At 35.3% G+C, this 12632-nt stretch overlaps 1 protein-coding gene and 2 long non-coding RNA genes across 3 annotated transcripts; all 3 read right to left on the bottom strand.

Annotated features, from left to right (window-relative positions):
- Positions 1 to 7: 7 nt before the first annotated feature.
- Positions 8 to 3279, bottom strand: LOC149733258 (mediator of RNA polymerase II transcription subunit 17-like). Its single transcript, XM_089881225.1, has one exon. It carries the CDS (start codon positions 2282 to 2284, stop codon positions 323 to 325), a length of 1962 nt encoding a protein of 653 aa, XP_089737351.1. The 5' UTR covers positions 2285 to 3279; the 3' UTR covers positions 8 to 322.
- Positions 3280 to 6044: 2765 nt separating this feature from the next.
- On the bottom strand, positions 6045 to 8141 carry LOC149733257 (uncharacterized). Its single transcript, XR_016385334.1, has 4 exons — positions 7784 to 8141; positions 7630 to 7706; positions 7263 to 7324; positions 6045 to 7041 (listed from the first exon to the last, which is right to left on the bottom strand). It is a non-coding gene; the product is annotated as an uncharacterized LOC149733257 (long non-coding RNA).
- A 2993-nt stretch (positions 8142 to 11134) lies between these two features.
- Positions 11135 to 12378, bottom strand: LOC149733256 (uncharacterized). Its single transcript, XR_016385330.1, has 4 exons — positions 12011 to 12378; positions 11853 to 11932; positions 11405 to 11466; positions 11135 to 11183 (listed from the first exon to the last, which is right to left on the bottom strand). It is a non-coding gene; the product is annotated as an uncharacterized LOC149733256 (long non-coding RNA).
- Between the last annotated feature and the right edge of the window lie 254 nt (positions 12379 to 12632).

Raw genomic sequence — 12632 nt, 5'->3', positions numbered from 1 at the left:
ATATAACTAGGTGGCAATTTTTTTTAATCTGTAAAAGTGAAAGTATTATCATATCAGTCATATGCCATTATCTGCCCGATGTAAACAGTTTTAATAATAACTGCTAATGTGAAGCAAGTTTTTATGAATGTAAAGTATTATGGCAGTTTCAGAAAAAAAAGAAAAAATTATGACCCCGCTAATACAAATTAAAAAACAGAAATGATTGACTAGGACACGAATAGGAATAAAATAAAAAAACTACAATTTTTATTAATGTAGTGAGCACTGGGTAGTGACAGATATTGAACTGTTATAGCACAGGATTGAAACAAAATATTTTTTAAAAATTAGAAACCAAACTTGTTAATAAAGTTTCCATTTTTTGCACAAAATGCCGGCCATGCAAATTTTGCCAGTTAACTATTTTCCATTCTCCTCCCAACCCAAGGTATTTCGAACTCAAAGTAAGGTTGTCTTGAGTCTCCGTGAAGACCTGATTATTTAACTTTAAATCAAGAGATTTTGAGAATTGGATTCGGACATTGTGGCTAATTGAGTGGTCTGTGTTGTGGGTAATACTGAGTGATAACTTGCTATCATTGGATGGAGAAGCAAGCAACATCGTTCCTCGGTTTATAACGCTGTTATTTATACACACCCCTGCATGAGGTGCCATGTGTAATAATGACCAGTTTAATATTTTCGAAAGTGCTTGAACCGTTTGTAGCTGGTGTGATGATATTAATGTTATAAAGTAAAGGTAGAGATCTGAATATTCTGTTGAAAGCGTTAGTACACGACCCTCACGCTGCAACGCTTTGATGTGATCAGAATATAATGTAAGCTGGACAACGGTGCGGTAACAACTTTCAAAACCAGAACTAGCAATTAAAATTCGAACGCTAGATTCAAACATGTTGCCAATAGTTGACCAATGTGCTTGCACATCTGGATCTTGAAACGATTTAGTGACGGTCTGAATCAATGAAACAACTCGTTTCCGCACAACATGATGTTTTGCCATTTTCAACAAAGATTCAATGAACGATATGTTGTTCTTATCCGATGCCAATGTCAATTGTTTCAAGGTGTTACCTTGAACTGCCGCTCTTCGCATATGTGGCGTCAACCCTAGCACTGCACTTGTAGGCCGAGGTGGCGATATTTCTAGTTTTCTTCGATGCACTTCTTGCAAAAGTTGTAGCAAGGTGAACTTTAAACTGAAGACAGTTTCCAATGCAGATGGATTTTCAGTTTGGCTTTGCTGGTTATCAGTATCCATAGAATGAATGAGTTTTACTACTAATCGGATGGATGGGAATATTTCAGTAGAAATTGTGTCCTTTATCACAACAATGGGTGCGATTGCACCAACATTCTTATACTGTACAGCTTCTTTGGTCAAATGTGCAAACAGCTCTTTACAATACAATACATTCTGAGCCTGGCAAAGCTTCTTATGCCAGGATGGGTCGTGCATACTTGAAGTATTAAACCCAACTTCATCATTATAGTTAAGGCTTGCCATGTCTGTGATTTGATCTGTGCCTGAAGTGTCAATGATCATCACGGATATTGTTGATCTTCCTTTTAAATCTGGACTCATCACAACACGCAACGGGAGATTTTCGTTTCCATCATCATGATCCATATCATCCGCTGATACTTTCACAACTTCAAATGAGCCATGATGCAAGAAGTCAGAACCAGCTGTTCTGTAACTCAAGTCCCCAAGAATTTTATCTCCGTGTCTACGTACTCTCCATCTTTGTCTTAACTTGAGCAGTTGTGCGTGAAAGTTTTGTTGAGTAGAAAGTTCGTTTCTAGCTTTGTTTAGTCTTTCTGCTCCATCTAAAAGAATTTTCCCAGCAGCTCCTAAGCACCTTTTTTTAGTTATCATTTGTAACATGGGTTTGGGTGTTTCTGCTTCCTTAGCAACAGAGCTAAACATCAAGTAACGATTTGGGTCGGTTGATTCCTGTTTATCTTTGGACGTGCTGTCCTTATTTTGTGCGATGGCCATCACATCAACCAACACATTCATTTCAATCAGCGCACTCTGTAAATGCGATCTTATATTTTCCCATGGCCACTGCTTGCCTGGGGTGAGTTTTCTCTCCACATCCTGATCTACGTCTGATTCATCTTCAGCTAAAAAGTTGATTCGGTTTGCAAGATCTGTCAAGCTCTCGGACATGGAGAGGGGTGGAATAAACGTCTCACGACCATTATACGCAATTTCTTGAATCTTTGTTTCAGACAAAGGTTGCAAAGAAATCTTTACATTTAGTGGATTGCTCATGTTTAATGCTGAGTGCTGAATAGAAAAAGAACAAAAACAATGTTTATATTAGTCTTTCGAACGACAGTCATTATAACATGTGTGTTTTGTTTATTACACAATGTACTACCCACTTACCAGTTGGCAGTTACCATGTACGAAATAACAAAAATTAAATTTGTAGACGATTATTATATATTTCATTTATTGCTGACACATTAAACAACTGCGCACAATAACACAATATATCAGTGATTTTCTGGTGTACACGGCGCATAAATACCCCTGGGTGTGCAAGTGCAAAAGGGTATACAAATACAAGGGTGGTCTCTTTAATTAGTGCATGTCTGCTATTGTATTCACCATGTCCACCAGGTTCGCTGTCTAAAGCCGGGCATAGCGGACACAGTGGACATAGTAAATGTTTGGGACATAGTTGACCATGCACTAATTAAAGGGACCCTACAAGGGTACATCACAAAGTTCGGTGCTAGTGAGGAATCCTCCCCCCCTTGCCTGTAGAAAAAACGAGAGACTAAAAAAGGAAAAAAGAAAATCATTGGACCGTAACGGTATTTCCCCATAAAAATCATATATTAGTAAATATATCATATATTATTAAATATCCCGGGTTATGGTACACCTGGAGCAGCAATCTTGGTGTCGTTGGAAAGAAGAAGCGACACTTCAATTACGTATCAAAAAATATATTAAATAATCAAAGTACTTTTAGTTGGGTGGGCCGTCAAAGTTGACACGCGATAAAATAAAAAAATCGCTAACAAAAATTAACAAAATTTTGACACACGTTGATGTATAACAACATGCAGAACATATTAAGAAATTGGGGTAATACCGCCACTAGTTTTCACTTTATTAATATTTTCGCAACCCCCACTTTTAGCGTATTATTCATAGACCGATTCCATCGTCGCTGCACCTAGTGAAGTCGACTCCCCCCCTCGAATAAAAGAAACTACTTCTCTTTGAAATTAAATATCTCAAGTTATAGTAATGCTAAAATAGCAATCTTGGTGTCGTTAAAAAGAAGAAGCGATACTTCATTTACGTATTAAAAAATATATTAAATAATCAAAGTACTTTTAGTTAGGTGGGCCGTCAAAGTTTATCAAAGTTTGACACGCAATAAAATAAAAAAATCGCCAATAAAAATTAACAAAACTTTAACACACGTTGATGTATAGCAACATGCAGAACATATTAAAAAATTGGGGTAATACCGCCCCTAGTTTTTAATTTATTAATACTTTCGCAACCCCTACTTTTAGCGTATTATTCATAGACCGGTTCCATCGTCGCTGCACCTAGAAGTCGACTCCCCCCCGCCGAATGAAAGAAACTACTTTTCTTTGAACTTTAATATCTCGAGTTATAGTAAGGCTAAAATAGCAATCTTGGTGTCGTGAGAAAGAAAAAGCGACACTGCATTTACGTATCAAAAAATATATTAAATAATCAAAGTACTTTTAGTTAGGTAGGCCGTCAAAGTTGACCCGCAATAAAATACAAAAATCGTTTATAAAAATTAACAAACTTTTGACACACGTTGATGTATAGCAACATGCAGAACATATTAAAAAATTGGGGTAATACCGCCACTAGTTTTCACTTTATTAATATTTTCGCAACCCCCACTTTTAGCGTATTATTCATAGACCGATTCCATCGTCGCTGCACCTAGTGAAGTCGACTCCCCCCCTCGAATAAAAGAAACTACTTCTCTTTGAAATTAAATATCTCAAGTTATAGTAAGGCTAAAATAGCAATCTTGGTGTCGTTAGAAAGAAGAAGCGATACTTCATTTACGTATCAAAAAATATATTTAATAATTAAAGTACTTTTAGTTGGGTGGGCCGTTGATGGGGGAATCGGTCTAGGAATAATACGCTAAAAGTGGGGATTGCGAAAGTATTAATAAATCAAAAACTAGGGGCGGTATTACCCCAATTTTTTAATATGTTTTGCATGTTGCTATACATCAACGTGTGTTAAAGTTTTGTTAATTTTTATTGGCGATTTTTTTATTTTATTGCGTGTCAAACTTTGATAAACTTTGACGGCCCACCCAACTAAAAGTACTTTGATTATTTAATATATTTTTTAATACGTAAATGAAGTATCGCTTCTTCTTTTTAAAGACACCAAGATTGCTATTTTAGCCTTACTATAACTTGAGATATTTAATTTCAAAGAGAAGTAGTTTCTTTTATTCGAGGGGGGGAGTCGACTTCACTAGGTGCAGCGACGATGGAATCGGTCTATGAATAATACGCTAAAAGTGGGGGTTGCGAAAATATTAATAAAGTGAAAACTAGTGGCGGTATTACCCCAATTTTTTAATATGTTCTGCATGTTGCTATACATCAACGTGTGTCAAAATTTTGTTAATTTTTGTTAGCGATTTTTTTATTTTATCGCGTGTCAACTTTGACGGCCCACCCAACTAAAAGTACTTTGATTATTTAATATATTTTTTGATACGTAATTAAAGTGTCGCTTCTTCTTTCCAACGACACCAAGATTGCTGCTCCAGGTGTACCATAACCCGGGATATTTAATAATATATGATATATTTACTAATATATGATTTTTATGGGGAAATACCGTTACGGTCCAATGATTTTCTTTTTTCCTTTTTTAGTCTCTCGTTTTTTCTATAGGCAAGGGGGGGAGGATTCCTCACTAGCACCCAAAGTTCACCAACTTTCAGCAATAATATTCAGTCTTGAACATTTTAAACAAATTTAGCCACTTTTCCACAGTTTTTTATATGCATTCTATATCTTGCATCACTTGGAATTGCGAAACTAGTCTTTTCTTTAACCGCAAACCTCGTGTTCCTAACGATTTTGGAATGCAAATATAGTTCAAACTATAATACTGCTTGTTGTTTAATGCAGTGCTCTTCAACCTTTTCTGTTTAGTCGAACTAATCAAAACCCCCCCCCACCTTATTTGCTAACCACTAGCCCCTAACCACTAACCCCCAACCCCCTAGGTTAGGTGGTTAGGTGTTGATGGTTAGGGTTAGTGGTTATAGGGGTTAGGGGTTACCAAATAAGGTGGGGGTGGAGATTCTTCACTGGCACCCAAAATCGTAAACCCCTAACGTATACCACAGTAATTCAAGTATATAGTACACAAAGCCGCAACATGAGCGGCCATTTAAGGGACTTTCCACTGGTGTCACGCTGTCACAAGCATAAACAACTTAATGAACTATAGACATTTTTGCTTCATATTATCATAGTACTCTGTTTTAGAGTAAATATATTGCTTGAAAAATTGGCATTGTTTGAATGATAAAGTCATTATCCTTGCAACAAGAGATCACAGATCTAATGAATGAACACGTTTTAAACTAATTAGCATAAGATAGTAGAGTCGGGGAAGATGGGACACCTGTAACACATATTATCCAAATAGCCTGATCGTGTTTTAAACAACTAACAACGGTCTGTGGAAGTCGTGAAGATACGGTTTTATAATTCATTAAATATTCTTTGTTTACTACCAAATGAAAAGAGAAAACAAAATAAAAAGGTGTCCCATCTACCCCCACCCTGCTATATTAGTTAATCCTTTTACTACAACGGTCGACTGGGCTCGATCAAAAACAAATCTGAAGTAACCAACAACACGGGTTCTATTCGCCATTGGTGACTGTGGAGCAGTAGGCAGAATGTATTTATACATGTATTATAACTAATGAAACTTATGACGTATGAGGATTGAGTGATTGGTAAAGAATATGTGTAAATACGCTTTGTACAACTCCTGTACCATGTGTTTATTGTAAACTTACACTAGTTAACGTTGTCGTCGCTTAAAAACGTTTGTTTTCATGAATTTTGACAAACCGTAATTACGCAGTAATTAGGTAATGTTAGAAGTTAATATTAATCATATGATGTTGAATTAAAAATAATGTTTCAATTACGATTAATGATAATACGGTATAAGAGTAGTGCATTTAATGCGTCCCCACTTAAATGCTAATAGTTTGATTCAGTCGTGAATCGTTGTGTGGATTTCTTATCTTATATAACAGGTCGTTCCCCTCCAAACTCCAGACAGTGTTTCCGCTATGTAAAGTGCATGAGGAAAGTAATCGTTCATTAATCGCTCATCGTGCGGTTTTAAATCTGAAAATTTAGTCTAAAAATTATAAATATATATTATGATTTGATTTCAATCAAGAGATTAAAGAAAATGCTAGAAATAAGAAATAAGATAAGTGCGGAAAATAATCGCCCTATCAGCAACAACAACAACAACAACAAAGCCAAGAACAACTGTTCGACGAAAAAGGATCTATATGACCACTAACGTTTTCAATAACAGAACAGTGATATTAGTTATTAGTAAATTTTACCCTTTTCCTACAAATTGGGTATTGCTACAATGTTTTTCGCACAAGCCACTTCTCATAAATTATCTGTGTAAATGACTAAATTTCGAATATATTTACCATATATTATCAACTGCGACGAGAAAATATAATAAAAAGGTGTCCCATCTTCACCCCATCCTACTATATTCGTTCCGACTGATATATTTGTACCACGATGCTACTGCCGAATGACACAAGCAAATTGATTTGAGCATCGAACCCGATATACTTCGGTTTCGACATTACTTTGTTTGTGCCCTTTATAGTCACTAAGACACGACTACCGAATATATGACCGAAAGGATAGAACAAGCATGTGTTTGATTCTTTGTTTATTTGTTGCAAGTTCGTACAACTGCCAATGCTGTAAAAATATATATCACTTTTATGTTACTTATATTTAATCAGCTTGACGCTGTTTGGCGGCCTATCCCTACAGTGTAAGTTTTCTGAATCAAATATTTAAAATATAAAGGGTATCTTAATATTAAGCGGATAAAACACTTATTGGACTTCGTTTATACTTGCCGATTGTTTTTAACACATGAGTATTGAATCACATAATTAATTTGTAATTTACGTTACCATTTTATTCGACATAACTGCTTGGTATTGAAGGGTGGTCCTCCATCAACTGGATGAGAATACTGAAAACAATACAATAATTGTGTAACATTCAAAGCTTTTTGGATAAAAGAAAAGAGCGTTGCTGCGCTCAAACTGTCATACGGCAGCCAGATACATTTCATAAACACGCCATTAATGCTCTGCTGGTTTAACCCGACATTAATGCTATAGAGGATGGTTTAACAACTTATATGAGGCCACTATACCGTGCCTGCTATATCAGGTTGTACTTATACGACATGAGTATTTGTTTATCCAAAAATTATCCTTGCTAGCAAATAACGATGCACAATGTTAAAATTCACAATTCATAAAAAAAACTTACTCAAGTTTATTTTTTACATTAGGTTTTTCGTTCCAAATGGTCCACATCCTTCGACGACGAATAGATGAAGAGTCCACCTGTTGCACAATTAGATTGTTAGTTTTATTTAAATAATACTACTCTATGAAGAATGTAGAATTCCAGCAGAGTTTACCTGAACAGCGACGAGAAGCAGCATAAGAAAAAGAACTTTGCGATTCATCCTAGTTTATCGTTGCTGAGTTGTCTGAGATGTCTGAAGCAATGTTAGCTTGTTTAAAGATAACTATAAACGCTTCTGCTTTTTTCTCTTTGCGTTTGTACATGAGCAAATACAATTTGCACGTAAATTTCCGTATAAAAGGAAACAATCAAATATTTCTAGAAAAGAGAATACGAGAGCAGAAAGAGCTTTTACATTTGATCACGTTTCGTCTCGTCTTTATGGTTTTACATGTACGTAGATACATATGGATGAAGTCTGGGTTTTATTGCACGGTTCCCATCGGGCATTATGCAGCTATACAACACAAAGTACTTGCTGGCTGTGGAATACAACTTGAGCCACGTTTAACATGCACTATTATAGTTTGCTTCTGCGAGGAGTGGGGGAGATCGGACACTTTAGCACACATTGTCCAATACTTCCAAAATCAAAATACAAGACGGTTTTTGGGTAATAGCACAAATCAGTACTATCATTTCTTTATTAATTGATAACAATTCACAAAATATATTAAAACACACGAGGAGGTATTTAGCGATTCGCACAACAAGCGTAAATTAACGAATTCTAAAACACACAGGGTAAAATGAAACAGTTTAAAATCATTGGGTATTTTTATTAATAAGTAATTTTATTATTAGGAATACACGTAGAAAACACCTAACCATATTGTACGCTTTGAAAATCTAATTTAAACCGTCTTTTCCTAACCTTACTGCTATAGCTTTTGAGCACGTTAGTGGTCATATATATTCTTTTTCGTCGAATATTTGTTGTTGTTGTTGTTGTTTTCGTGACTTTATTCCGCACTTATCTCAATTTTTAATTCTAGCATTGTTTTTAATCTCTTGATTTAAATCAAATCATAATATATATTTATAATTTTTAGACTGTATTTTCAGATTTAAAACCGCACGATGAGCGATTAATTAACGATTACTTTCCTTATGCACTTTACATAGCGGAAACAATGTCTGGGACGGCACGTGTTTGTGAGATAAGAAATCCACACAACGAATCACGACTGAATCAAACTATTAGCATTTAAGTGGGGACGCATTAAATGCACTACTCTTATACCGTATTATCATTAATCGTAATTGAAACATTATTTTTAATTCAACATCATATGAATAATATTAACTTCTCAGATTACCTAATTACTGCGTGATTACGGTTTATCCAAATTCACGAAAACAAGCGATTTTAAGCAACGACAAGGTTAACTAATATGAGTATACAAGGCGACGGGAGTTGTACAAAGCGTATTTTTTATAGATCCTAAGGAGAGCACGATATGAGTATTATCATGCCAAGTGCAAAAGAAATCCTTTCAACTGTAAACGGGTGTCAGTTGGTGGCGGCAAAACGGCCTAAAGAACCGCCTTCAATATTTCCTGTAGTACCAAAATCAGCTCTGAAGCAATTGACGTCAGTCTGACGCCCAGCACCATCGTCTTCGTCAGAAGCGAGGGCTGAAAAGGTGTGGGCAGCTGAAGAAGCTGCAGACCAGACCAATATTTTGACTTATCCAGAAGTCATGTTAATCTAGGACTTAAATTAACCCTCGGACTTAATTTACAAACAGCATAGCAGGTTCCAGTCCTTATCTTAAGGAGTCTATGGCTTCGTTACTCATTGAACAAAAATATCATACACATCATTAATACCAGTGTAGCTATCTACATTCTACGTTACTAGTGAAACAAGACGAAGGGAAATCGAGTGGTGAGTCTCCAACGTGGTATCTGTATGTTGTTAAACATAAAAGGAAATTTCCGTATAAAAGGAAACAATCGAATATTTCTAGAAAAGAGAATACAAGTGCAGAAAGAGCTTTTACATTTGATCACGTTTCGTCTCGTCTTCATGGTTTTACATGCACGTAGATACATATGAATGAAGTCTGGGTTTTATTGCACGGTTCCCAGCACCGGGCATTATGCAGCTATACAACACAAAGTACTTGCTGGCTGTGGAATACAACTTGAGCCACGTTTAACATGCACTATTATAGTTTGTTTCTGTGAAGAGTGGGGGAAGATGGGACACTTTAGCAAACATTGTCCAATACTTCCAAAATCAAAATACAAGACGGTTTTTGGGTAATACTACAAATCAGTATTATCATTTCTTTATTAATTGACAACAATTCACAAAATATATTAAAACACACGAGGAGGTATTTAGCGATTCGCACAACAAGCGTAAATTAACGAATTCTAAAACACACAGGGTAAAATGAAATAGTTTAAAATCATTGGGTATTTTTATTAATAAGTAATTTTATTATTAGGAATACACGTAGATAACACCTAACCATACTGTACGCTTTGAAAATCTAATTTAAACAGTCTTTTCCTCACCTTACTGCTATAGCTTTTGAGCACGTTAGTGGTCATATATATCCTTTTTCGTCGAATATTTGTTGTTGTTTTCGTGACTTTATTCCGCACTTATCTCAATTCTTAATTCTAGCATTGTTTTTAATCTCTTGATTTAAATCAAATCATAATATATATTTATAATTTTTAGACTGTATTTTCAGATTTAAAACCGCACGATGAGCGATTAATGAATGATTACTTTCCTCATGCACTTTACATAGCGGAAACACTGTCTAGGACGGCACGTGTTCGTGAGATAAGAAATCCACACAACGATTCACGACTGAATCAAACTATTAGCATTTAAGTGGGGGCGCATTAAATGCACTATTCTTACACCGTAATATCATTAATCTTAATTGAAACAATATTTTTAATTCAACAACATATGATTAATATTAACTTCTAACATTACCTAATTACTGCGTGATTACGGTTTATCCAAAGAGATTAAAACCACGGTTTATCCAAAGAGATGGTTTTAATCTCTTTGGTTATCCAAATTCACGAAAATAAGCGATTTTAAGCAACGACAAGGTTAACTAATGTGAGTATACAAGGTACGGGAGTTGTACAAAGCGTATTTACACATGTTCTTTACCAATCACTCAATCCTTATACGTAATAATAATAAGTCTTTATAATACATGTAAAAATGCGTTCTACAATAGATACCTAAACATATTTAGATATTTATGGTTCTACCTACTGCTTCACAGTCACCAATGGCAACTGAAAACCGCTTTGTTGGTTACTGATATATTTGTACCACGATGCTACTGCCGAATGACACAAGCAAATTGATTTGAGCATCGAACCCGATATACTTCGGTTTCGACATTACTTTGTTTGTGCCCTTTATAGTCACTCAGACACGACTACCGAATATATGACCGAAAGGATAGAACAAGCATGTGTTTGATTCTTTGTTTATTTGTTGCAAGTTCGTACAACTGCCAATGCTGTAAAAATATATATCATTTTTATGTTACTTATATTTAATCAGCTTGACGCTGTTTGGCGGCATAGCCCTACAGTGTAAGTTTTCTGAATTAAATATTTAAAATATAAAGGTTTTCTTAATATTAAGCGGATTAAACACTTATTGGACTTCGTTTATACTTGCCGATTGTTTTTAACACATGAGTATTGAATCACATAATCAATTTGTAATTTACGTTACCATTTTATTCGACATAATTGCTTGGTATTGAGGGGTGGTCCTCTATCAACTGGATGAGAATACTGAAAACAATACAATAATTAAGCACAAGACAGTATAGCACCTAATTTCAGCACCCAAGTTTGTATAATATTCATATTTTACCGTAATTTGTCTTTCCAGAGTCTTGCATTCAAGGCGTTTTAGATAAAAGAAATAAGCGTTGCTGCGCTCAAACTGTCACACGGCAGCCAGATACATTTCGTAAACACGACATTAATGCTCTGCTGGTTTAACCCGACATTAATGCTATAGAGGATGGTTTAACAACTTATATGAGGCCACTATACCGTGCCTGCTATATCAGGTTGTACTTATACGACATGAGTATCTGTTTATCCAAAAATTATCCTTGGTAGCAAATAACGATGCACAATGTTAAAATTCACAATTCATAAAAAAAACTTACTCAAGTTTATTTTCTACATTAGGTTGTTCGTCCCAAACCATCCAGGTCTTTCGGCGTCGATCAGCAGATTCAGAGTCCACCTGTTGCACAATTAGGTTGTTAGTTTTATTTAAATAATACTACTCTATGGAAGAATGTAGAATTCCAGCGGAGTTTACCTGAACAGCGACGAGAAGCAGCATAAGGAAAAGAACTTTGCGATTCATCGGAGTTTATCGTTGCTGAGTTGTCTGAGATGTCTGAAGCAATGTTTTCTCGTTTAAAGATAACTATAGACGCTTCTGCTTTTTTCTTGTTGTTTTTTTTTACAGGAGAAAATACAATTTTCACGGAAATTTCCGCATAAAAGGAAACAATTAAGTATTTCTAGAAAAGAGAATACGAGTGCAGAAAGAGCTTTTACATTTGATCACGTTTCGTCTCGTCTTCATGGTTTTACTTGCACGTAGATACATATGAATGAAGTCTATAAGCACAACTGGTGAATTTTAACAAATTTGAAAACACACAGGGTGAATCGGGTCAGTTTAAAATTATTTGTACTTTTAATAATAAATGAGTTTATTATTGGACATACATGTAAATAACACGAAATAATACTTCACGCTTTAAAAATTAAGTTTAAACGTTCTTTTACCCGCCCAACTTTTATATTTTTTAATATGTTACCTGCAATCATCGACTCCTTAGGATAAGGACTGAAAGGTTACGACCTCGGGGTTTGTAACTTGAGTCCTGGGCTAAAATGACTTCTAGAGAAGCTAGAGACACAACCTTGGT

This window comes from Ciona robusta, chromosome 7 (genome assembly GCF_009617815.1).
Source record: "Ciona robusta chromosome 7, ASM961781v2".
NCBI classification, from domain to species: domain Eukaryota; kingdom Metazoa; phylum Chordata; class Ascidiacea; order Phlebobranchia; family Cionidae; genus Ciona; species Ciona robusta.
This window is presented reverse-complemented; position numbering and strand designations above follow the sequence as displayed.